Source organism: Cololabis saira, chromosome 15 (assembly GCF_033807715.1).
Source record: "Cololabis saira isolate AMF1-May2022 chromosome 15, fColSai1.1, whole genome shotgun sequence".
NCBI classification, from domain to species: domain Eukaryota; kingdom Metazoa; phylum Chordata; class Actinopteri; order Beloniformes; family Belonidae; genus Cololabis; species Cololabis saira.
The window spans coordinates 39,993,965-40,021,849 of NC_084601.1; the positions used below are offsets into that span (position 1 = coordinate 39,993,965).

Genomic DNA, 27,885 nt, shown 5'->3' on the forward strand with positions numbered 1-27,885 from the left:
ACCGCTAACGGGACCGCTAACGGGATCGCTAACGGAATCGCTAACTGAACCGCTAACGGGACCGCTAACCGAGCCGCTAACGGGATCGCTAACCAAGCCGCTAACGGGATCGCTAACGGGATCGCTAACAACCGCTAACGGGACCGCTAACGGGATTGCTAACGGGACCGCTAACGGGGTCGCTAACTGGACCGCTAACGGGATCGCTAACTGGACCGCTAACGGGACCGCTAACGGGATCGCTAACAGGACCGCTAACAGAACCGCTAACGGGACCGCTAACACCAATAACACTACCATCCCATAATAAACACCTACCATCCCATAATAACACTAACATCCCATAATAACACTAACATCCTATAAAAACACCTGCCATCCCATAATAACACTAACATCCTATAAAAACACCTGCCATCCCATAATAACACTAACATCCTATAAAAACACCTGACATCCCATAATAACACTAACATCCTATAAAAACACCTGTCATCCCATAATAACACTAACATCCTATAAAAACACCTGACATCCCATAATAACACTAACATCCTATAAAAACACCTGACATCCCATAATAACACCTATCGTGTGTGTGTGTGTGTGTGTGTGTGTGTGTGTGTGTGTGTGTGTGTGTGTGTGTGTGTGTGTGTGTGTGTGTGTGTGTGTGTGTGTTCATCTAAGGTTAAAAGGTCAGGGTTCAGATTTCTCCATTTTCCAGGTTATACTATGAAGTCTGTACTGAGTGAGTCATGTGACCAGTTCTGGGTCAGTCTAATCAGTCAACAGCTGAGCTCTGGTTGCTAGGGGCAACAAGAACCTGATACAGAGGGAGCGGGAATGACTCAGCTGGATTTTTGGTTGTGACAAACCTGAAATCACTCCACTTTGCGCTCAAACCGTAGCTCTTAGCAGAAAAACGAAAACATTTTGAGAAACAGAGAACCTACCAGATTATCTAAATGTTATTTTCATACAGATATTCCTTAAAATGTGTTAGTAACGGCAATTTGAAAACAAAAATGAGATTTTTTTTAAGAAAACTTCATTTAACATGGGAGTCAATGAAGAGAGAGACAGGAACTGGCGTGTCTGTTGGCTCCCCCGTTAAAATTTTGTGCACACCACGCCTGTCAAAGTCACATTTTATAAATCACAACACCTATGTCTATATTCTGACCAAAAATTATCTGTCTACCTTTTACGGTTTGGCCGTGACCTCGAGTTACAAATAAGAAATCATGTTTTTTTTTCAGTGTAACTACACTCTAGCAAACTGACTCCCGTGCTCTAGATTTGAAAAAAAGTGATTTCCAGTCCTCGCTTGAGGGCTCATATCTTGAAAAGTGTACATTTTAGGAAAAAACTGTTTCGGGTTTGGAGAGAGAAGAGAAGTTTTCCTCCGTTTTGAAGTTTGAATGACGTTTCTACGTGCAAGTATGAGAAAGATACGTGACTCGGAAAAAAGGTGAATTTTGTCTTTTTTTTCTCAACATTTTCCCATCCGCTTATAATGGCGCCATTGAAATGCATGGGAAAATCTTCCCCATTAGTTTGGAAATTTGGAAATGTTTTTGCACTTCGTGCAAAAACTATTCGTGCCATCGTTCTGAAAATCCACAGGACTGTAGTTAAATTCAGGGCCTACAACTTTCTAAATCGGTTCAGAATTTTTCGAGTAACGGTGTGCGAGTGGTGAGGCCCCAAACTTCACGCAATGCGTTCCGGATGGGGCAAAAAGCGCACGTTTGTGCACGTTGCGCAAAAACGTGCACGCCAATCGCTAATAAAAGTCATACCCATCGATTCCCGATTAAGGCGCACGTTTCTACGTTTTTACTTTTCGCGTTTTCTCAAAGCTGTAGGAGGAGTAGCCGGACAAAGTTTTTACGGAAGAATATATAAATAATAATAAGCCTGAGCAATAGTATGAGTGCCTCGTGCTGCGCACGAGGCACTCCTCCTCCATTGAGCTTGCGCAGCTCAATGGAGGAGGCGTGCCACGTGGCGCAGCCGTGGCACTAATAATAAATAAGCCTGAGCAATAGTATGAGTGCCTCGTGCTGCGCACGAGGCACTCCTCCTCCATTGAGCTTGCGCAGCTCAATGGAGGAGGCGTGCCACGTGGCGCAGCCGTGGCACTAATAATAAGAAAAGGGAAACCTTTCTAGATACTAATTTAACGCCTTCATTTTTCAGGTTTTCTCGGCCGTGTTTCATTTTTGGGGGATTTTTTTTTTCCACAACAGAGCGGGGTCATGCTTTACACCCGCTGGTGCGCAGTGGGACCTTTGCGACTTTAGCATGTTAGCGAAACGCTAGCAACATTGCCTTTTGGGCCATTCTGGACGATTGCAATATGGTCATGCCACTACTTGGCATGCCCATAATAATAAGAAAAGGGAAACCTTTTCTGGGTACTAATTTACGCCTTCATTTTCATGTTTTTCCTCATTTTTTCGGCCGTGTTTTACTTTTCGGGGATTTTTTTTTTCCACATCAGTGCGGGGTCATACTGTACACCCGCTGGTGCGCAGTGGGACTTTTGCGACTTTAGCATGCTAGCAGCATTGCCCTTTGGGCCATTCTGGACGATTGCAATATGGTCATGCCACTACTTGGCATGCCCATAATAAAAATTCCTACAGATACAATAGGGCCTTCGCACTGAAGGTGCTCGGGCCCTAAAAATGTCATACATTCTGGATTCATTACAAATCAACTGAAATATTGCAAGTCTTTTATTATTTTAATATTGCTGATTATGGCTTACAGGTTAAGATTAAGATTCCCAGAATATTCTAATTTTTTGAGATAGGATATTTGAGTTTTCTTAAGCTGTAAGCCATGATCAGCAATATTAAAATAATAAAAGGCTTGCAATATTTCAGTTGATTTGTAATGAATCCAGAATGTATGACATTTTTGTTTTTTTAATTGCATTACAGAAAATAAAGGACTTTATCACAATATTCTAATTTTCTGAGACAGTCCTGTACTTGCTTATTCTTATTTTGGGGTCTCAGGGATCCACCGGAGAGCCTGGACAGGCTGCCAGTTAACGCATGTGCAAACACTTCCTCCTATGTGTTATGCAAATGTATGTAAATTATCTCTGTTTTGTAATGTTTGTAACTATCATTATACCCACGGCATTACAAGTGGAAAAAAAAAAAAACCTGACAAGATGAGTGTTGGAAGCAACGTTTGAACTATGGAATTAAACTAGAAGAGTGTTGGAAGAGGCACCTTTGCCCTGTTGAATGTAACTAAAAGACTGTAGTAGTCATGATTGAATCAGATAAACCTTGGAGACAACTGAATACTTTCAATATGATTGATTTGTAACTATAACTTCACTAGCCAGGAGGAAGCTGACACTTATGTTAAGCTGCCCGACTACTCCCTGTACTTGTAAGTAATAAGCAGAGGTGCCAAATAACAAAGTACAAATACTTTGTCACCTTACTGGAGTAATTATTTTTCAGACGACTTTTTACTTTTACTCCTTACATTTTCACACAATTATCTGTACTTTTTACTCCTTACATTTTAAAAACAGCCTCGTTACTCTATTTCATTTGGGCCTTTAATAAAAACTATCCAGTTAAATTGCTCCATCCGGATAGAGTGAATTTGGTTGTGGTTGTTTCAGATGTTCTTGTCCAGTTTTGTTCTTACATCCGTTCCCTCAGATTCCTGCAACTAAACTTGGATGTACATTCCAATAAAGGTTAGGATAAATGATAACATGCCTCTGAAGTTTGACTTTTTGCACCATTACAATACTTATAGGTAACTAGTCATCATATCTGCTGCTCTCTGAAACACATGTTAATGCTCAATAGTACACATATATGCTTCTTTAATATATTTGCATTATACTAAGATGCATTTATTTTCAATGGCTTTTGTCCTTAATGGCTTTTTCCCCCTTACATTACTTTTACTTTTATACTTTAAGTAGTTTTGAAACCAGTACTTTTATACTTTTACTTGAGTAAAAAACTTGAGTTGATACTTCAACTTCTACAGGAGTATTTTTAAACTCTAGTATCTATACTTCTACCTGAGTAATGAATGTGAATACTGAAGACATCTCTGGTAATAAGATTGTTGAATCTCACTTCTCTCTGTCTTGTGTCTCATTTGACTGCGTTTCCATGCATCAATAACCCTTTTAAAACCCGAATATTGGCAATAACCCGGTTTTGCACGGCCATGTAAACACCAATAACCCCTTTGAATAACCCGGATTTGCTCATATTTTGGGGTTTTAAAGAAACCCCAATATGACCCCTGGGTTACTCCTTTTAAAACCCGAATATTGGGTCATGTAAACACCAAACGGAATATCCCCATCAAACGGAACATGAATTTGTTTTCTAGTCTTTTGACTCCAGGAAGTTCTTATAAACACGGAGAAACGCAAGACCATCCCACACTTTTGGAGTGAGGAGGAGACTAATCACTTCATAAAATATGAACATTTCTGCATTTGTAGACGGTAGAAAGTACGGGGATAGCCAGATTTACAAGAAGGTGAGAGAAAAGTTGCGCGAAGCAGCATTTTTTTTTAAATTTGGATACAGGAAGAAGAAGCAGAAATTACAGTAATTGCGTCATGATGTTCTCCGTGCGTCGCTGGTTTGATCCAGATATCCCAAATGATTAATTACCATGTAAACGGAATATTCTGAATGTTTCAGTAACCGGAATATTAGCAATAACCCAAATTTTGACTGCATGTAAACGTAGTCAGTCTTTCTGCTGCATAGTTGGAGTGCAGAAACAAATTTCTCCAACACTATTGATAGAATGACCAATTAACCTAATTTGAAGATTCTTTTGAGCTGAAAGAAGAAGTCAAAATATGATTATTTCAATTTGATGCAATTAACATAAACACAATATATTTTGTGTGTTCTTCCAATCCTATGGTTCACTCATCAACCAAAAGTAAACTCTATTAGAGAAATGTTATTAAAGGATATACATGGCGTCGTAGAAGGACAACCCCCTTCTCTTTCCTATCAACATGTACCAGCCCGTTACAGCGTTAACACCACGGACTGCTGATCATCTTGTTACAATGAAATATGCTGCTGGCAAACGCAGCCTGGCATCCGTCAAGAGCAGCTTGGAATGCAAGAGTGAGTCCGAGGCTGCAAACTCCCCGGATCCCAGAGCGATCAAGAGCCCAGTCTAAGCTCAATACAGAGAGGAAGGACCTGGCAGGCTGCAGGCCCCAAACATCACCCGCCAAAGTCCAGTTTCAGACACCAGGGACCCGGAGAGACCTGGTGTCTTCTATACCGCAGCAGGTCAGAGTTCTTCTGCAGACATGACCAGCAGTACTGGAGTTGAGGGGTGATGAGGGGGGATGGCATCCCCCCCTGAAATAAAAACAGTCCAAGTCATCCCCCCTTTCCATCCCTTATGTCATTTCATCAATGAATGTGGTTTTACTGCTATTTCAACATTTAGAGTCATCACCAGAAAAATAACTTATTTGACAATTTTCACCTGTTTCAAGTAAATTTTCACTTGAAATAAGTTGAAAAATCTGCCAGTGATACTGAAGTTTAGCATCGAAATGAAAAAAATGTCTAATTTCTTCAAAGGACTTGTCTTGTTGAACCAAAATTGAATACTGAAGACGAGTGATTGTGTTAACGTGTGGGTAAACACACTGCAAAAACTCAAAATCTTACCAGGAATATTTGTCTTATTTCTAGTTAAAATGTCTCATTTTTAGTCAAAAAAATCATTACACTTAAAACAAGAGTCATTACAATAAAAATAACTTGTTATTTGACAATTTTCACCTGTTTCAATTAAATTTTCACTTGAAATAAGTAGAAAAATCTGCCAGTGGAACAAGATTTATCTTCTCATTACAAGCAAAAAAATCTTGTTCCACTGGCAGATTTTTCTACTTATTTCAAGTGAAAATCTACTTGAAACAGGTGAAAATTGTTGTTTTTGTCCAGTGATGAATCTTGTTTTAAGTGTAATGAGATTTCTTTTACTAAAATGAGACATTTTAACTAGAAATAAGACAAATAGTCTTGTTAAGATTTTGAGTTTTTGCAGTGATCCATGTTACTTATCCTGTGAAGGACAGAGTCATATTGATAAGTTCAGAAAAGACAAATGCAGCATCATCAAACGCTGCAAATGGAGAAACGATGCAAAGCACAAAACGATATAAAACAAGAAACCATCTTCAAAAGAAAAATGCTTAATATTATATATATATATATATATATATATATATATATATATATATATATATATATATATATATATATATATATATATATATATACATATATATATATATATACATATAATGTACTTCACGTCCTCTTAACGCTGACAATTTTTTTAACGCATGAGATTTAAAAAAAAAAAGGCGCAACATTTCTGGCGCTCGTCGGCACCCGTAGCCTGAGGAAACGTATGGTGGATTGAAAGATGGAGAATTAAAAGGGACTTTTTAAATTGAACACTTTCAAAAAGATGCAGATGGTTCGCTGGACAAGACTAAAGTTATTTGCATGTCGATTTGAAATGAATTACCATCGAAGTACGTCGAGTCTCAAATACCTGCAGCCAAACACACGAGCAGAGAGCGCCGCGACACGCACCGTACCCTACGCCGTAGGCTCTGCGTTGGTGTAACGCGGAACCATAAATCAGCCTAAAGAGCCGCTCCGCCCCACCTCGTCAAAAGCAGACAACGCTGTAGCAGCTTGCAAAAAATGACCAGTCAAATCAAACTTTATTTGTTAAGCGCTTTTCTTACAAAATAAAAAATGCAACGCAAAGCGCTTTACATAAAACATAAAACTCAATAATGCCCCCCTGCACACGCACGCACGCACGCACACACGCACACACACACACACGCGCACAGACGGGCGCACGAGTTTATGGCTGAGCTCTGAGGATTCAGGTGAGGAAATGGCTGCACTTCATAGGTTGAGTTACTCCCTGCTGTTACATGTGCACTTTATTTGTTTGTAATTTAGTTTTTGTATCCCCCTGTTTTGATCCCGCTTAGGAGAAGGGGATATTTTTTGAGCCTTTTATTTTCATCCATATGTTTATGATGCATATGGTTCATTGTTTTACATTGAGCTGCTTAAAAAAACAAGGAATCTTAAGTTAGTCTTTACAAGTGTAAAGTTTGGGACTACATTGTGTTTGTATTTATGAAGGAATGTTACATGTTACATGTTGCATATTCTCAGGTTGTTAACAGTATTAAAAACATTAAAAAAATACCTATATTATAAAAATTTCCCATTGGGCATTAATAAAGTTTTCTAAATTTGAACTGAATATGTATTCGAAATAAAAGTTTGTTTTTTATTGATACATCCCCTAAAAATACTTAAGCCCCTCATGGAGTTCCACAGGGCTCTGTGTTTGGACCACTTGTGTTTACCACTATACCTCTGAGAGTTCTGACAGGATTTAGCTAAATACATATTTCCCATTTGAGAATATTTTGGCTTCTTGTTAAATTCAGAAAAGTTACTTTATAAATGTTCTTCTTTTCAAATATTTTAATAAACAGGCTCTTTTACATCTTAAGGACTTCATAGTCCCATATTTGCCTAATTGAGTGTCTCACTCTGGGGTTTGCTTTGCTTTTGGCTCTCCAAAGGAATGGATGATAGAAACTTTAGCAATAAAATATTCGTAGCCTCATATTCTCCCCCCATTTATTTATTCATATGAAACATAAAATTAAAGTTGAAGTTGTGTGAAGCAAATTTACCGTAAAGGTTAAAAAAAGAAGTACACATTATTAACCAATAATTGAATAATAATGATACAATTTGATTTAAAAAAGCTAATCAATTTATAAGCCTAAAAAAATAGGAATATGTCAATTTGAAGACTAATAGAACAACAGTTTGTGACGGTTCAATGAAATACAAGTATACATGAATTGATGTAAAACATAATGCTCAGCAGGTGAGGGAGATATGAAAAGACAAAAAAAGAAAGACAAAATCTAACGTAACACAAGTGGTTTTTGTCTCAGCAGGCCAAAACAAATCACCACTGCAGATCTCATTATTCCTCATTTTCCTCTATTGATTACATTTACTTTCAGTCCCTCACTGATTATTTCATATAAAGTCCTAAAACGTAATCTAAAAAGAATAATTCAAATAATAAAATAAATAGTTCTGTACAAATATTAAAGCAGCACTACGTAACTTTTCCACCTTAATCTAATATTTCCAGAGTCATTGTGATGGTACATCAACTTCCAACAGGTTTAATGAACCTCTGTCATGGTCTGAGGGGACTGTATCGCCTTCACTGGCACTATGTAAGTTTGAGGAGCATGGTAGGAACCCTGTCACACTAAAAAACTACACATTTTTACGGCTTTGACTGCTTTACGGCATACGTCACTTCCCCCTCCTTCCTGATTCGCAGTCGAGACGAAAATGGGCGGGGCATGGAGCTCAGAGCTCATGAGAAGCTGGTAACCCGTTGCTGCATTGTGGCTGCAGCAGCTCCACACAACAGACGTGGGGAAAAGATCCTAATGGTTTAACTTTTCACCACTTTCCTGCTTGAGGCAGAACCACGGAGGCCAAGTATCTGATATAACAGAGTAAAAGAGTGAAAGAGTCGTCGGCTCGCTTGGATCGCGGCTGTAACGACCAAACACCTTCCACACAGTACCACAAACACTCACACAGACCGAGTCGGATCAAAACACGGGTTTTATTCCCCACTTCGCCAGCTAAACGCAGTTGCTGGCCAGCTCTCTGCAATTAACCCCAATCTTCAGATAAAACTAGTTTGTTGAGGAAAAAATATTAACTCTTATTCGTAGCTGCAGAGGAAAAAAATAATCTCACGAGGAAAACAAAAATAATGCTCACGCCTCGAAGCCTCTTCAGCATGATATAGCAGTCAAAAAAAAGAAAAGAGAAGTAAGAGGGATACAAAACATGTACTGTATGTTGTACTGTTATACACATTTATTGAAACACATGGCGAGTCAAACATTTACCAAAGCAGCTGCCAAACACTCCTAAACAAGGTAGCCGAAGACGTGGGTTGTGCAGAACTGCGGCAGTAAATCCTTCTAAAGAGTGGCGCTCCGACGAGGAGCTCCATTCTTTAGTAGGGTTTTCATATGGATCCAGACCGTTAATAATCATTATTTTCTCCATATACCGCTCCCTGGCTTCCTTGTTTAAGGTATCCCGGTAAATTCCAGTTCCTTTCCAGCAGTTTAACATATTTTTTTTGCGTTCTGTCTGTTCACTTGGTGAAACAGAAAAGTCCGTCCCGTCTTATTTCATTCACCATCAAAACAAATGCATGCGACGGGACAGGAGTTTTCCGGCAGTACACGCTGGTGCTCATGGGAAACGTAGTTCTTTCTGCTAAAGCACTACCGCTTTTGTCCAAAAGATGCCGCCAAACTCAACAAAAGCTGAAAGTTCCATTGTGCTGCTTTAATCTATTTGTCATGTACAGTATTATTTTCCTGTAATTCATATGAAATTGAACAGTTTCGTAAGAAAATGTCTCAAAATGTATTATGAATATTATAAATGCATACCATTTATTGTGAAACAAAGATGAAAAGGAAACCAGAAACAAAAAGATTCTGCCACATCAGCTATTGTGGAATTATGGGTGTTTTTTCAGCAGAGAGCAGAGACAGACACAGGTTTTAGTCGTGAGAGCAGAGCAGAGCAGAGGAGCAGAAATAAAACCGGGGAAACTGAAATCATTTTCCACATGAGAGCCATAACCATCTGTTCACCTTCATCTATTCTGTTCCTGAGAAAGAAAGAGATGGACAGAGGTGGGAATAGAGAGGAGAGAGAGAGGAGGAGGGCAGGGATTCCTGATCCACACACAAAAACGCTCCTTGACTGAAATTTTTGTTGCAGATTATAATTATTACGTTAGAGTTCTATTCACCCATCCACCTACACCTCCAACCTGCACCAAATGTAGGACTTTACTTCACACATTCACAACATGTGTGATGTAAGAAGGACTTTTTCAGTCATCTCAGTTCAGACTCCTGTGAAAGAACATCCAAGCCGAGGTCTATTGTTACACGGTGAGGAAGTAAACTGTCGTCAAAAGTACATGAATCTAAGCAGTTTTGAGTGAAAACTGAACATGTTCGGGGTAAAATTCATTAATTATCAAGTAGCAATTGGGACGATTGACCTAATGAAGCTGAACTCCCTCCAGCTGATCCAAAATACTGCAGGAAGAGTTCTGTTATACCACGGACTGTGAGAATACTCCATTCTGATTGGCTGGCAGGTGTAGGTTATTAGTTATAACCTACACAAATTGCCTGATAAATAAAATTTTATTTTATTTTATTTTATTTTTTACTTTTTATTTTTTATAATTTTTATTTTATATTTTATTTTATTTTATTTTATTTTATTTTATTTTATTTTATTCAGTACTTTCAACATCATGCTGCTTAGTTGTTTTTTGCAATTGCCCCTCTGGGATAAATAAAGTTTTTCTGAATCTGAACTTTAATATCATTACTGGATCAATTGCCAGGTGGTAACCACGGCAACGGAGATTCAGAGAAGAAGAGCCGGCTACCGATTTGAGGGATTTTGTAATTTCTTTTAATTTATTTGGTGAATTTACCAATTTTGATGACTGGGATGCAGAAGAGGAGAGAAAAGAAAATATCAGAGCGGAGCTGAGCCGACTAGAATATCTACCGTTACCAAGGAAACTGAGTTATGGCTTGTTAAAAAACGTTGTAACTTACCAGGTTACGGTTGCAGACAAGATAATATAACTAATGATTTACACTGAAAACACATTAAAGCATGAATAACTGATTTAATATTTATATTTTTTGGTAAGTGACCGTGGTATAAGAGGGATAATGCCCTTCGAGGTTACATTATCATAAATATATGGACTTCGCAGAGGCAAGTCCATATATTTATTATAATGTAACTCGCCGGGCATTATCCCTTACATATTACATTTCTCCAATCTTAGCTTCGAGTCCTACTGAATTAAGGAGAGAGTTATTCGCCTCCTATGGGGCTGTTAACCGGTGTTTTACCTTCCACCATCATCTTGGGTTTATTTGGGATAAGGGATACCCACAGACTGTTGGGAAAGTAAAGCTGCAGAGTTGTGGTGAAATGCAGAGGGGAATCTCCACGTTAACCTGTAAGTTCTGGATCAGATATAAACTTTAGTCCATGACAGAAAAACACTGGACTGGTACGAACCAGACTCCGCTGACGCAGCGCGTGGAGAGCGCGCGGGGCATGATCTCGGAGCCCTGCTGCATGAAGCCGCCCACCGGGAACCACAGGCTGTTCCCCAGCGTGTACTGGTTCTCCAGGATGTCCCGGCGCTCCCGGAAACACGGGTACGGGTTGTACCACTCGTAGGGACTGAGCCTGGACGGGACGGAGGAAAAACAAGATTCAGCTCAATCAAAAACAAGTGCCAACAAGGTGTCTTGTATTACAGAAAGCCAGGGGATGTTTTTATATATTGACAGCACTTTCACACAATGTTCTAGCCCAGGGGTCGGCAACCCACGGCTCTAGAGCCGCATGCGGCTCTTCAGCACCGCCCTAGTGGCTCCTGGAGCTTTTCAAAAATGTTTCACCTTTTTTTCCCTTTTTTCTTCTTTTTTTTTCCTTTATTTCACTTTTTTATTTTTTTTTCCCTTTTTTCTTCTTTTTTTCCTTTTTTTCTTTTTTCCTTTTTTATTCCTTTTTCCTTTCCTTTCTAATCTCAACATTTCAACTTTTTTCTCAACATTTCGACTTTTTTCTCGACATTTCCACTTTTTTCTCGAAATTGTATTTCAACATTAATCTCAACATTTCGACTTTTTTCTCGACATTTCAACTTTTTTCTCGACATTTCGACTTTTTTCTCGATATTTCGACTTTTTTCTCGACATTTCGACTTTTTTCTCAAAATTTTGACTTTTTTTCTCGACATTTCAACTTTTTTCTCGACATTTCAAATTTTTTTCGACATTTCGACTTTTTTCTCGATATTTCAACTTTTTTCTCGACATTTCAACTTTTTTCTCGATATTTCAACTTTTTTCTCGACATTTCAACTTTTTTCTCGATATTTCGACTTTTTTCTCGACATTTCAACTTTTTTCTCAACATTTCAACTTTTTTCTCGACATTTCAACTTTTTTCTCAACATTTCGACTTTTTTCTCAACATTTCGACTTTTTTCTCAACATTTCAACTTTTTTCTCGACATTTCAACTTTTTTCTCGATATTTCAACTTTTTTCTCAACATTTCGACTTTTTTCTCAACATTTCGACTTTTTTCTCAACATTTCAACTTTTTTCTCGACATTTCAACTTTTTTCTCGACATTTCGACTTTTTTCTCGACATTTCAACTTTTTTCTCGACATTTCAACTTTTTTCTCGACATTTCGACTTTTTTCTCGACATTTCGACTTTCTTCTTGACATTTCGACTTTTTTCTCGACATTTCGACGTTTTTCTCGAAATTGTATTTCAACATTAATCTCAACATTTCGACTTTTTTCTCGACATTTCGACGTTTTTCTCGATATTTCGACTTTTTTCTCGACATTTCGACTTTTTTCTCGATATTTCGACTTTTTTCTCGACATTGACGTTTTTCTCGAAATTGTATTTCAACATTAATCTCAACATTTCGACTTTTTTCTCAACATTTCAACTTTTTTCTCAAGATTGTACTTCAACTTTTTTCTTGACATTTGACTTTTTTTTCTCGACATTTCGACTTTTTTCTCAAAGTGCATAATGAAAAAAAAAAATCTTCCCCCAGTTCTAACTAATATAGAAACATGCAGCATGTATCGTCTTCATTCTAAGGCTGATACAAGAATTTTCATTTTTTGCGGCTCCAGACATATTTGTTTTTTGTGTTTTTGGTCCAATATGGATCTAAAACATTTTGGGTTGCAGACCTCTGTTCTAGCCAATGTGTGTTTTGTGAAAGGGAAGTCTGCTTGTAGAAAGTTTTTTATATTGTGTTGAGATACTGAAAAGGCAGGAAAACAGGGAGTTAAATGATTACAAAATGTCCCCCTGGGGATGACTAAAGTCTGTGTCTAACACACACACATAAACACCTTCAAGGTTTGGTTTTGTCGCTCAGCTGGGCTGTTAAACTCTCTGATGGAGTCATTTCAGGGTCGTAAAAAATGCAAATTATAGTCAGAATGAGGGAGAAAAATAGCAATCACATAAACAGGCGTCAAAAACTAGAGGATTCTATATATTGGTTCTATAACTATTGTTGTCGACCGATAACTTGTGCTGATGGTGTAGCATTTTTTCTCTGGAGGGGGGTATTTAGTATTTTAAAGTGACTTCTCAGAATGTTCGAGGGACGAAAGTGAAAATCCCTTTTTTTGCTATCCCCTTACAAATGCATCTTCTTTTTGATTTCTTCTTGATTTATTTATTTATTTAGTATTAGTTTTGGATTGACTGCACATCGGATTTTGGTTGATGATTTGTTTTATTTATTCATTAATTGATTTATTTTTTATTTTCTCCTCCACCTTTTTTCTTTTTTTTCTCCTTTTTTTAATGAAAAAAAATACCCGATTGACACTATAATGATGTGAATCTTGTATAACTGACTTTATTTCTCTAATAAAAGGTTTAATAACAAAAAGAAACTAGGGAATTCATGACAAGAACTAAAACATTCTTGTTATTTTATTCCCTTACGGTACAAACTTCTTCCAGAGTGAATTAAAGGTACTTTCAAAAACCCTCCCTGCTGCTAAATGTAGGTGTGACTCCAAATAATGCTTGCATGGATAAAACAAATAGAAAGCCATATCTAAAGGTCTGTCCAATACGGAAGAGCATTGGGGCCGGGCAGGAGAAAAATAAAAATAATATTTTAGAGGAGGAAGATTTTTTTTTCACTTCGAGAAAAAAGTCGAAATGTCGAGAAAAAAGTTGAAAAGTCGAGATTAATGTTGAACCAGAATTTCGAGAAAAAAGTCTAAATGTCGAGAGAAAAGTCGAAATGTCGAGAAAAAAGGCAAAAAGTCGAGATTAATGTTGAACCAGAATTTCGAGAAAAAAGTCGAAATGTTGAGATAAAAGTCGAAATGTTGAGAAAAATGTCAAAATTTCGTGCATAAAGTTGAAATGTTGAGAAAAAAGTAGAAATGTCGACAAAAAAGTCAAAATTTTAAGAAAAAAATCGAAATTTTAAGAAAAAAGTCGAAATGTCGAGAAAAAAGTCTAAAAGTCGAGATTAATGTTGAATCAGAATTTCGAGAAAAAAGTCTAAATGTCGAGAGAAAAGTCGAAATGTCGAGAAAAAAGGCAAAAAGTCGAGATTAATGTTGAATCAGAATTTCGAGAAAAAAGTCGAAATGTTGAGATAAAAGTCGAAATTTTGAGAAAAGAGTCAAAATTTCGTGAATAAAGTCGAAATGTTGAGGAAAAAAGCCGAAATGTTGAGAAAAAAGTCAAAATTTTAAGAAAAAAGTTGAAATGTCGAGAAAAAAGTCTAAAAGTCGAGATTAATGTTGAAATACAATCTCGAGAAAAAAGTCGAAATGTTGAGAAAAAAGGCAAAATTTTTACTTTATTCACGAAATTTTGACTTTTTTCTCGAAATTGTATTTCAACATTAATCTCGGCGTTCCGACTTTTTTATCGACATTTCGTCTTTTTTCTTGAAGTGCACAATAAAAAAAAAATCTTCCACTCTCACATTTTTTTTCTCTAGCCTGGCCCTAATACTCCTCCGTAGTCCAAAGCCCCCCCACTCCAAATAAAAGGGGGTGTCAGTAAATGTGCTTACAGCACCGACACTGAACTAAAATGAGAAGGCCGGTGTTTCACCTGGCGGCGAGGAAGAGGACACAGCTGACGGCCAGGTACGCCAGCAGCATGAAGAGCCAGACGGCTGGAGAGAACGGGTCCAGGAAGGAGAAGTATCCCGGTTTACGACCCTGAAACAAACACACAGAATTATTATTAATGCCTGAACGGCTGGGATGAGTGTTTGTTGGGGAGTCTGCACACGATGGGACGAGGAGAAGCCACTTTCACCTCAACAGCTTCACTCACAACATGATCTCATCTTTAACAACACTCATCAGTAGGGGTGTAACGATACACTGATCTCACGATACGGTACGATACACGATATTGAGGTCACGATAACGATACGATATTATAGCAGTATTTTTTTAACAACCTTGAATGAGGAACATATGACTGGAAAAAATTGTCTTTTATTTGAAAGACACAAAATACAAAACAATACTGTACGTTTGCCCTATTGTTACAGTTTGTAATGCTTTATAACTGTTTAAGTTTTAAAGAGAAAGCCAGGCCAACCATTTTCCACAAACTGAACTAAAAGTAAATGTTGTGGCGGACACAATAACGGACCTCGCACCCATCAGGACTGTATGGAAGGGGGCGTGGTCACAAGCATGTATTTGGTTGCTTAGCAACGTGTGTTAGTTTACAGTTGTCAACTGACAGTTCTTTTAGTTCAGTTGGATTCCGCTGTCACGGAATAAAGACGTGTTTTACCAACCTCTGGAGTCGAGCCTCATCTTGCCACATTGGTGACCCCTTGTTTGAGCATGTTTGAAGAAACAGAAGATATCTCGTCTTCATCTCAGCAGCCTCGGCAGCCCGCAGGTTCCGCTGCGGTTTTGAGGCTGCCTGAATTTTGGCAGGAGGACTCCGGTTCCTGGTTCGAGCACATCGAGGCGCTTTTCCGGCTACGGGGAATCACTGACGATGATTCCCGGTATCATCTGGTCGTCGTCGCCCTTGGCCAACAGTCCACTCGGCGCGCCCTGCAGCTGCTCCGTGCGCCTCCGCAACGGGACAAGTACGCCGCGCTGAAGCAGCTGCTGCTCCGGAGGTTCAGCCTCTCAGCCTCGGAGAGAGCGGACAGACTCCTCTCCCTGCCGGTCTTGGGTGACAGGTCAGCGGTGGAGCTGATGGACCAGATGCTTCTGCTGCTTGGCCCGGACGACGGTGGATTTCTTTTTCCGCATCTTTTCCTGCGCCAACTGCCGCCGCCCGTCCGCGCAGCGCTGGCGAACTCCAGCTGCCTCGCAACGGGCGACTACCGCGGCTTGGCTGAGGAAGCGGATCGGGTCCTGATCGCTACCCGAAGTTTGGCCGTTAACCACGTCGCACCAACCGCCCAGCAATCGACGTCGGAGGACGCGGACCCAGCGGTGGTGGCTGCAGTGAAGACCCAGAGACGACGCGGGACGGATCTCTGTTTCTTCCACCAACGGTTCGGCGCCAAGGCGAGACGCTGCGTCCCTCCGTGTCAGTTTGAGCCACCGGGAAACCGGCGCTCAGTGGCAGCGATCGGCGGTCAAGGTGAGCTGCTGTTTATTGCAGACTCTGCATCAGGGAAACGTTTCCTGGTAGATTCAGGCTCCCAGCTGAGCCTCCTCCCGCCGACCGCCACGGACCGGTCGACCGGAGGTAACGGACCGCCGTTAAGCGCCGCCAACGGCTCCTCCATCACCACTTTCGGGACCCGGTCAGTGACTGTTTGTTTCAACGGACGCCGGTTCGAGAGTGACTTTGTCATCGCCAGTGTTGCTGTTCCTATCATCGGTGCTGATTTTCTGTGTGCTAACGGTTTGCTGGTGGACGTTGCAAACCGCAGATTGATCGATGCAGTGACTTTTATGACTTTCCCGTGTGAGACAGGGGGATCTGGACCGCTAGCACACGCTAGTTTTTTAGCAGCAGGTAACGTGTTCCAACGTCTGCTGGCAGATTTCCCGCGGCTGATCAAACCTGTTTTTTCCACCGCGACAACCAGGCACGGCGTCGAGCATTACGTCACCACCACGGGGCCCCCGGTGTTTGCGCGTGCTCGTCGGTTAGACACACAGAAATTAGCCATTGCTAAAGAGGAGTTTGCCTCTATGGAGCGTTTAGGCATAGTTAGACGCTCCAAGAGCCCCTGGGCCTCACCGCTTCACATGGTGCCCAAGGCAGACGGTTCGTGGCGCCCGTGTGGGGATTTTCGCCGTCTTAACAACGTCACGGTGCACGACCGCTATCCAGTCCCACACATTCAGGATTTTTCCGCGCATTTAGCAGGGAGAACCATCTTTTCAAAGGTGGATTTAGTACGCGGTTACCACCAGGTTCCCATGAGAGCAGAGGATGTGCCTAAGACCGCTGTAATTACCCCGTTTGGGCTTTTTGAATTTCTGCGCATGCCCTTTGGCCTGAAGGGGGCAGCGCAGACCTTCCAGAGGCTGATGGACTCTGTGTTGCGAGACCTCACGTTCGTGTTCATTTACCTCGATGACATTTTAGTGGCCAGTTCCTCAACAGAAGAACATTTGGCACACCTCAAACTGGTCTTCCAGAGGCTAGATGAACACGGCCTTATTGTCAACCCGGCTAAGTGCCAGTTCGGCCTGCCGGTTATTGATTTTTTAGGGCACCGGATTTCAGCTCAGGGTGCAGTTCCACTGCCGTCTAAGGTTCAAGCGGTGGCAGAGTTTCCCCGCCCGGCCTCGGTTAAGGCGCTGCAGGAGTTTTTGGGTATGATTAATTTTTATAACCGTTTCCTCCCTCGCGCTGCCCACCTCCTGCAGCCGCTTTATGGAGCCTTGCAAAAAAAGAAAGGCTGTGACCCAGTGGACTGGACACCTGACCGCATCAGTGCCTTTGAGGGTGCTAAGTCAATGCAGTACTTTTAGCTCACCCATCACCTTCGGCCCCCATTTCTTTGACAACCGACGCTTCGGACATAGCAGTAGGGGGAGTCGTAGAGCAACGGGTGGCAGGAGTTTGGCAACCTCTTGCATTCTTCAGCCGCAAACTACGTGACAGTGAGCGAAAGTATAGTGTTTTTGACCGTGAGTTGTTGGCGCTGTACCTCGCCACCCGTCATTTTCGTTTTTTTCTAGAAGGCCGTTCATTCACGGCATATGTAGACCATAAGCCGTTGATATTTGCGATGTCTAAGGTGACAGAGCCGTGGTCCACTCGCCAGCAGCGCCATCTAGCGTCCATCTCAGAGTTTACCACGGACATTCGGCATGTCGCAGGTAAAACAAACCTTGTGGCCGATTGCCTGTCACGCGCGCTGGTGTGCCCTGTAAACCTGGGAGTTGATTTTTCTGCTATGGCTGCTGACCAGTCCGATGACCAGGACATCGCGACTCTTAAGTCTGCCGGTACCGGTCTCAGACTAGAGAACTTGGCGGTGGAGGTCGGAGGTCCAGCTCTTCTCTGCGACATCTCCACGGGTCGGCCCCGTCCGGTGGTCCCAGTTTCCTGGCGCCGGCGTGTTTTCGATTCCGTACACTCCCTTTCACACCCTGGCATCCGGGCGTCAGTGAAATTGGTTGGGGCCAAGTTCGTCTGGCCCGGCCTCCGCAGGGAGGTTAAAGAGTGGGCAGCTGCATGTGTAGCATGCCAGCGGGCTAAAGTTCACCAGCACACAAAGGCGCCCCTGGAACCGTTCCCCATTCCAGCCAGGCGGTTTGACCATGTCCACATCGACCTGGTGGGCCCTCTTCCTCCATCGCTGGGTTACACGCACCTCCTCACCATGGTGGACCGTACCACCAGGTGGCCCGAGGCAGTGCCCCTTTCCTCTACAGGGTCAAAAGATGTGGCGCGTGCTTTCCTGGGTGCCTGGGTCTCACGTTTCGGTGTCCCGTCTGACATCACGTCTGACAGAGGCCCCCAGTTTATTTCAGAACTTTGGTCGTCGTTGGCAGAAGCTTTGGGAGTGCAGGTACACCGTACCACTGCATACCACCCACAAGCTAATGGCCTTTGTGAACGTTTTCACAGGTCCCTCAAAGCAGCGCTGCGTGCTGCGCTCTCGGATGGTAACTGGGTGGACCGCTTATCGTGGGTCATGCTCGGTTTGCGCACGGCCCCGAAGGAAGATTTAAATGCGTCGCCCGCAGAGCTCGTGTTCGGTCAGCCACTCAGTGTGCCAGGAGAATTTTTGCCTGAAAGCTCGGCTCCGCAAATTCACCAAGCAAGCGGTCCCTTCGCATCAAATAGTTTTTTGACCCCGGGGCCCATTCACCACTGTTTTCCGCGGACATTCATTCCATCGGAGCTCAAGTCGGCTCAGTTTGTCTTCGTGCGGCATGATGCTCATCGCTCTCCTCTACGGCCTCCATACGACGGCCCCTTTAGAGTCCTCGAGAGAGGCCCTAAGGTTTTTTTGTTAGACCTAGGAGGCCGTAAAGAACACGTTGCACTAGACAGGCTTAAACCTGTCTACTATAGCGGATGAAGCTGTGGTCCCGGCCCAGGTCCCCCGTCGTGGACGCCCTCCACTGAGACCTCCTGTCGATGCTGCAAAGGATGGACGTTCTAATTTACACCTGAAGACTGTTATTTTTTCTCCGCAGCATCCTGCTCACACTGATGCTCCTGTGGTGGTACAGGAAGGACGGCGCAGCCGTTATGGTCGGCTGATTAAGCCACCAGTGAGGGACTGATGGGCCCTTCCAAGTACAACCTTCTGGGTGTTCTGGGGGGGGCTGTGTGGCGGACACAATAACGGACCTCGCACCCATCAGGACTGTATGGAAGGGGGCGTGGTCACAAGCATGTATTTGGTTGCTTAGCAACGTGTGTTAGTTTACAGTTGTCAACTGACAGTTCTTTTAGTTCAGTTGGATTCCGCTGTCACGGAATAAAGACGTGTTTTACCAACCTCTGGAGTCGAGCCTCATCTTGCCACAATGTCAGGTTTGCATTATGCATCTTCAGTTTCATACAAGTACAAATATTTAGACACAAACTGAATAGTTTCTCTCATGTATGATTTGACTTTTTTCTTTTCCAGAAATATAACAACTAAAATTAAATAAATAAATACAAGTAAATAAATAAACTATGAAAAGTCCCAAACTCCAAATGCCACATGACTGTTATTTATCTTCTGCCAGAGCTCAGAGCTTCACCTGCTCCAGCCTGAGGCCGTAAGGTGAACCCCGTTATCGTTTCATCCTCCACCTTTGCGGACGACACAATCTTTACATCATAAAAAACATTGATTCATGTTCACCTTAGAAGTAAAAGTTCAGAGCCCAAAACCCCCCAAGAGTCCCGTGATCGGGACCGCAAAACGGTACTAGTTTCTTCTGAGCGTAGTCAGATTTTGGTCCGTGGGTCGAGGCGCGGTCGTCCAGTTATCCTTCTGCACCAATAGGATGTTACTAGTCAACACAATATATTAATATTAATAACCCGATATCGTACTACAGTTTGTCACCTCCACGACACGTATCGTGACGTTTTTGTATCGCAAAATTTCATGGCACGATATATTGTTACACCCCTCCTCAGTCAACTTTACGCGTAACTGGACAAACAAAGTGACAAGTTACACCAATACACGGTGGAAACTCCCCAAAAAATACAGTTGGCAGTCGGGTCAAGGAAGGAGGAAGAGAAGAAGGAAGGAAGGGAGAAAAGAAGGAAGGGAAGAAGGAAGGAAGGAAGGAAGGAAGGAAGGAAGGAAGGAAGCAAGGAAGGGAGGGAGAAAAGAAGGAAGGGAAGAAGGAAGGAAGGGAGAAAAGAAGGAAGGGAAGAAGGAAGGAAGGAAGGAAGGAAGGAAGGAAGGAAGGAAGGAAGGAAAGAAGGAAGGAAGGAAGGAAGGAAGGAAGGAAGGAAGGAAGGAAGGAAGGAAGGAAGGAAGGGAGAAAAGAAGGAAGGAAGGAAGAAAAGCAGGAAGGAAGAAAGGAAGGAAGAAAAGAGGAAGGAAGGAAGGGAGAAAAGAGGAAGGAAGGAAGGAAGGAAGGAAGGAAGGAAGGAAGGAAGGAAGAAAAGAGGAAGGAAGGAAGGAAGGAAGGAAGGAAGAGAGAAAAGAGGAAGGAAGGAAGAAAAGCAGGAAGGAAGGAAGGAAGGAAGGAAGGAAGGAAGGAAGGAAGGAAGGAAGAAAAGAGGAAGGAAGGAAGGAAGGAAGGAAGGAAGGAAGGAAGGAAGGAAGGAAGGAAGGAAGGAAGGAAGGAAGAAAAGAGGAAGGAAGGAAGGAAGAAAAGAGGAAGGAAGGAAGGGAGAAAAGAGGAAGGAAGGAAGGAAGGAAGGAAGGAAGGAAGGAAGGAAGGAAGGAAGGGAGAAAAGAGGAAGGAAGGAAGGAAGGAAGGAAGGAAGAGAGAAAAGAGGAAGGGAAGAAGGAAGGAAGGAAGGAAGGGAGAAAAGAAGGAAGGAAGGAAGGAAGAAAAGCAGGAAAGAAGGAAGGAAGGAAGGAAGGAAGGAAGGGAGAAAAGAAGGAAGGAAGGAAGAAAAGCAGGAAGGAAGAAAAGAGGAAGGAAGGAAGGGAGAAAAGAGGAAGGAAGGAAGGAAGGAAGGAAGGAAGAAAAGAGGAAGGAAGGAAGGAAGGAAGGAAGGAAGGAAGGAAGGAAGGAAGGAAGGAAGGAAGAGAGAAAAGAGGAAGGAAGGAAGAAAAGCAGGAAGGAAGGAAGGAAGGAAGGAAGGAAGAAAAGAGGAAGGAAGGAAGGAAGGAAGGAAGGAAGGAAGGAAGGAAGGAAGGAAGGAAGGAAGGAAGGAAGGAAGGAAGGAAGGAAGAAAAGAGGAAGGAAGGAAGAAAAGAGGAAGGAAGGAAGGGAGAAAAGAGGAAGGAAGGAAGGAAGGAAGGAAGGAAGGGAGAAAAGAGGAAGGAAGGAAGGAAGGAAGGAAGAGAGAAAAGAGGAAGGGAAGAAGGAAGGAAGGAAGGAAGGGAGAAAAGAAGGAAGGAAGGAAGAAAAGCAGGAAGGAAGGAAGGGAGAAAAGAGGAAGGAAGGAAGGAAGGAAGGAAGGAAGGGAGAAAAGAGGAAGGAAGGAAGGAAGGAAGGAAGGAAGAAAAGAGGAAGGAAGGAAGGAAGGAAGGAAGGAAGGAAGGAAGGAAGGAAGGAAGGAAGGAAGGAAGGAAGGAAGGAACAGGAGAATTAGGTCATTTTGACCTGAAGACAGTACAAGGGTTAATTGTGCCACTGGACTAGCAGCCTGTTGCGTCCTCTTTCTTTGCAACATCTTGATATTTTCTATTTTCCCTTAAGACATTTTTCTATCCCGATGTGGAAGTGTGGCTGAAATAATGGCTGTTGGTAATTCTGTCATGTTTATCACAGGCAAACATGACAGTGGGAAAGTTATTTACATACGGGAGCCACTGATTCAGCTCTCTAAAGCCCGATTAAAGCCCAAAATAAAAGCCCAAATCCAGATGAGTGAAGAGGAAAATGGTAAAGGAAGTAGAGCAGAAGTAAAACGTTCCCTTAGTTACGATGGGGAACGAAACACATTTAAGCCAGATGAAATGAAGATACTTTACCTAAAATGTCTGTAAACCTTTGAATATTTTGAATATTTTATTTTGAACATGCATGTTAAAAAAGAGTACAAAAAAGTAAAAAAAAAACAGAATACACATAGTGTCATATATATATTGTAGCAGGGCGAGTGCTACGGGGGCCCGACCGACAGGATAGAGAGGACATGGAGTTTAGTGCAGAACCCTTTATTAATCCACACCGCCACACGTGCACAAGCACCGCAACACACAGATCACCAGCAGCTTCTCCGTAGCAGCTCCTCCGACTCTGCAGCTTCTCTGTCTCTCCCTTATAAGGCAGGCAGGGTGGAGAGGCTGACGGGCACACCTGTATCCCGTCAGCCTGAGTGGCTGCAGCTCCTCCACCCCGCCACACACCCCCAACGCCAAACCCGCGCCGGGGTCCGTCCGGCCGAGCCCACTCCCCCCCCGCCCCCTCGGATCAGGAGAGGAAGCCCGGAACCGCCGTCTGCACCCCCGGGCCTTCCTGGCCCGGACGGCTGCCGGGATCCGTCGGGAGGCCGCCCTCGGCGTCCGGCCGACCGGCAGCAAGTGTCGGGAGGCCGTCCCCGGCGACAGGCCGACCGCCGAGAAAGCCGCTTTTGGGACCGGGCCCATGGTGGCCTCGGGCCAGACGGCATCCGCGGCCGTGGCCGGGGCGCGTCCAGGACGCGTCCAGGACCACCCCCTCCTCCGTCACGCAGCACTGCGCCGGCTGCCGGTCCGCCTCCAGGACCGCCTCCTCCTCGACGCAGCCCTGCTCTGGCCGCTGGTCCGTCCCCGTCTCCGCGGGTCCCGCTGTCGCTGGCGCCGCCTCCACCTCCGCAGCCCCCTCTGACTCCGCCCCCGACTCCGCCTCCGACTCCGCAGCCGCTTCCGCCTCAGGAGACATCGCCTGGCAACCTGCAGCCACTGCCTCCCGGCCGGTCGGCTGCAGCCCCGCCAGTGCTGCCCCGGCGAACCTCAGGCGTGGAGCCGGGGTGGGCCGCTCCGTTGGCCCTGCCGTCTCGGGAGCCGTCGCTTGACGGCCCGCAGCTTCTGCCTCCCGGCCTCTCAGCTGCGGCGCCGCCAGCTCCTCCCGCGCTGCGGCGGCGAACCTCAAGCGTGGTGCAGGGGTGGGTCGCTCCGCGGCCACCAGCGCTTCTAGCGCCGCGAGCTGCTGCTCCCCCTGGCCCCGGAGCAGGGTGGCCAGGTCCGCCATGGCATGGGCGAGTGCCTCCAGGGCCCGCTCCGTGCCTCCCTTCTCCATCCCGTCGGGCCCCACGTTGGGTGCCAGTGTAGCACAGCGAGTGCTACGGGGCCCCAACCGACAGGATAGAGAGGACACGGAGTTTAGTGCAGAACCTTTTATTAATCCACACCGCCACACGTGCACAAGCACCGCAACACACAGATCACCAGCAGCTTCTCCGTAGCAGCTCCTCCGACTCTGCAGCTTCTCTGTCTCTCTCTTATAAGGCAGGCAGGGTGGAGAGGCTGACGGGCCACACCTGTGTCCCGTCAGCCTGAGTGGCTGTAGCTCCTCCACCCCGCCACCCCATCAATATATCCATATACATACCTACATATAACATATCTATATCCATAATATACATCTACCAGTATATATCTACATATATTAATACATGTACATGTATGTTTTTGTGAAGCCTCTTAAAATAAAGCTGAAAAGCCAGACTTTGATCACATGTTCATTGTTTTATTCAAACACATTGTGGTGATATAGAAGCAAAATCATTGAAATCCAGACTGTCCAAATAATAAAAGGCTTCTGGAACTACCAGTATCTGAGCATTTAAACGGCTTCATCAGTATTTCCGTGCTAAAAAAAACGCTGTGTAAAAACGGGGCGATGGGGACCTTTTTGTCTTGTGGCCCCTGAGCAGCTACCGTAAATCCTGTCCGTAGACGTATAAGTGTGTGTGTTTCCTCAATCCGTCAGGGGCTCAATAAGAGCAGCCTGCTGTTTAGTGAAGGGAATTTACGGTTGCCACGGTTCAAACGCTCCGATTCAGACTGAACCGGGAGGCCGGAGTTCCCCCTCCCAACGGTGGTGATAGCTCTCTAACAGCCCGTCGGCTCCACCGTACCAGAGCATAAATTGCCACCGCAGGCCGTTACTGAGAGTAAAAATGTGCTCTCGGTCAACTTAATCTTTAAATAAACACTAAAGAAAATGCAGCCGGGACACTGCCGTTGAGAGCTGTACGCAAATTAAGCAGCTGACTGATCACTGATCAATACACTGATGCTGTCACAGTGGACTGGATCAAACATGGAGGACAGATGTTGGAGCTGCATACGGATGAGCTGCAGATGGATCTGCAGGAAGGATGATGCAGCCACTGCAATCCTGTCCTCAAGGAGACACACCAAAACCTTTCAAAGGTGATGTTAATAATTCATACAGAATAACTGAATTGCATTAGATAAATAAATGTTTTATCTACATTAATTGTTGCTGAGAAACACTCATGTTCCATTTAAGAATTATGTTTAGATTCCTGTGAAATAGTGGTTGATCCTTAACTTTAACAGGACAGGACTGACTACACGGTAACGAACGGAACGAACATTGACAACGAGATTATGACCTTCAGATTGTGCAGGTGTGGTTGGGGGAAAGTGACCACATACAGGGGACTACGAATTCATCAGGGGAGAAAGAAGAAGGAGAGCGAGAGGAAAGGCATACAACATCCTTGCACTGATCCGGCAGATCAGACAAGCAGGACCCCCAGCCAGGGAGAGAACCACAGAGCTGAGGGTCCTAACGTTGTTGTTGGCGCGCAAATAGAGGAGGAAGATCCCCCTGTGAGAAGCAGTACTCCCCTGGTATGTGAGCTGGTAGAAGCGAGACCCCTCAGTCCCCTAGCCACCCAGCAAACAGAAAATAGGGAACCAGGAAGAAAGAGCTTCATCAAGTGGTCCAAAGCAAGTGAGGTGAAGACGTGGCAGAAGCTGGACTCAGACCTCAGTCTAGTGCTCGAGAACTCACTACGCGGCAGAGTGGACCAGAAACTCAACCGCCTGGGAGACATCCTGTACGAGGAGTGCAAAGCCAGGTTCGGAAGCCTCACCAAGAAGCAGCACAACTCTGCTCCAAGAAAGGGGAGGAGGGAGGCCGAGATCGATGCTCTGGTGCAAGAATGGCGCCAACTCCGCAGGAGATGGAGGACAGCTCAGGAGGAGGAAAGGCAAGGCCTGAAGGTGCTTTGGGACGAGGGGAAACGCAAGTTGGCCAGCCTGCGAAGAGCAGAGTGCATTCGCAGACGTACAGTAGGAGAAGAAAGGAGAAAGAAAGAGCTAGTTTCAGGAGGAATCCCTTCAAGCACGCCCGGCAGCTTTTGGAGGAGAAGAGAAGCGGAAGGTTGGAAGCCACCAAGGAGGAAATTGAGCGGCACATCAGGGGCCAATGCAGTCATCCAGAGAGGAACTTTCCCTTAGGCTCGCCTGGATACGTCCCCCCTCCACCTCCGCCAACCACACAGTTTGACAGCTCCCCTCCCCGGCTGAGCGAGGTTACAGCAATCGTCAAGAAAGCAAGAGCAGCATCAGCCCCTGGGCCGAACGGTATCCCCTACAAGTTCTACAAGAACTGCCCCCAAGTCCTGAAATGCCTGTGGAAGCTCATGAGCACAGCATGGAAGAACAAACGAATACCATCTGAGTGGCAAAGAGCGGTGGCGGTGTTTATTCCGAAAGAACAGGAGTCCCGCAACATCAGTCAGTTCAGGAGCATTGCACTCCTAAACGTCGAGGGAAAGGTCTTCTTTGGAGTCATGGCCAAGAGGCTAACATCTTAACTCACAGAGAATGGCTACATCGACACCAGCTGCCAGAAAGCAGGAGTGCCAGGCTTCCCAGGATGCGTGGAACATTCTTCAATGATTTGGGGACAGATCCAGAGAGCCAAGCAGGAGGAGAGCGACCTCTATGTGGTGTGGCTTGACCTCGCCAACGCTTATGGATCTGTCCCCCACAAGCTCATCCAGTTCGCATTGGAGTTCTTCCACGTACCTGATTCGATCAACAACCTGGTAACCAGCTACTTCAGGGACCTCCAGATGTGTTTCAGCCTCCAAGACTTCACAACAGGATGGCAGCGCCTGGAAGTTGGCATCGCAATGGGGTGCGCCATCTCCCCAGTCCTGTTTGTCGCAGCCTTTGAAATCATCCTCCACGGAGCCCGTCAGACCGTAGGAGGGATAAGGCTCCAGACAGGGCAGAGGCTACCACCACTTCGTAGCTACATGGACGACGTGACTCTGGTGTTGCAGACAGCTCCGTGCACAAGAAGGTGCCTGAAGAGGCTAGACGAGCTGGTGACGTGGGCAAGGATGAGGATAAAACCCTCCAAATCACGGAGCCTCTCCTTGCGTAAAGGCACCAGGAACGATGGTACCATCTTTGTCGCAGGAGGCGAGTAAATCCCTCTACTGGCCAACCAGTCCATCCGAAGCCTGGGAAGGCAGTACAGCGCAGATCTGTCAGACAAGCATGCAGGCAAGGCTGTACGGAAGCAACTCTCAGAAGGCCTGGCGAGCATCAATAACAGCCAGCTACCCGGAAAGTACAAATTGTGGTGCTACAACTTCACTTTGTACCCGAGGGTCATGTGGCCACCAAAGATGTGTGAAATTCCATCCTCCACAGTCAACGGGTTGGAAAGGCTCGCCAACTCCTACATCCGGAAGTGGCTGGGTCTTCTGCACGGCTTTTCCGACACAGGCTTGTTTGGGGCAACTTCGCTGCAGCTGCCAATCCAGTCAATCACCCTGGGCTACAAAGCAGGAAAAGGCGAGGTTGGTCCTCGAACTAAAAGAATCCTCGGATCCCACTGTGAGGAGTGCACTTGTCCCCACCCGAACAGGTCGGAAGTGGCAAGCAGGCCCAGAGGTCGACAGGGCCATTGGCAGACTCCAACACCAGGAGATAGTTGGCAGGATGCAAGCAGGGAGAGTGGGGCTTGGATTGGGAGAGTCCCCACGCTTGTGGTCCAAGGCCACGAAGAATGAACGGAGAGCCATGGTTGCGGAGGAAGTGTCAAGGACGAATCAGGAGCAGTACACCATCAAGGCTTTGTCGCAAGGTCGCCAAGGAAGATGGACCATGTGGGAAGGCAACATCAAGAGACCCCTTAGCTGGGCTGACCTTTGGAAGATGCCACAAGCCAGACCCAGCTTTCTGCTCAGGGCAACCTACGACACCTTGCCATGCCCCAGAAACCTCCACCAGTGGTTTGGCAAGGAAGAGAGCTGTCCCCTCTGCAGTGCACCCAATGCCAGCCTACAGCATCTACTGTCGGGCTACAAGGCTGCGCTGGGGCAGGGGCGCTATAGGTGGCGGCACGACCAAGTCCTGTCAAAGCTGGCTGAAGTCCTTGAGAACCGCAGACGAGATACCAGATATGTATGTATGTATGTATGTATGTATGTATGTATGTATGTATGTATGTATGTATGTATGTATGTACGTACGCACGCACGCACACATGCACGCACGCACACACACACA

The 27,885-nt window shown here is 44.6% G+C and overlaps 1 protein-coding gene across 1 annotated transcript in view; it reads right to left on the minus strand.

Annotated features, from left to right (window-relative positions):
* Window positions 1-27,885, minus strand: part of LOC133460928 (glutamate receptor ionotropic, kainate 5-like) — a 96,959-nt gene that overhangs the window by 47,028 nt on the left and 22,046 nt on the right. The window contains exons 4-5 of the mRNA XM_061741641.1: window positions 14,916-15,025; window positions 11,292-11,465 (exon numbers count right to left, since the gene is read on the minus strand). Coding sequence (XP_061597625.1) covers window positions 11,292-11,465; window positions 14,916-15,025 — 284 coding nt within the window. The remainder of the gene's footprint in view (window positions 1-11,291; window positions 11,466-14,915; window positions 15,026-27,885) is intronic.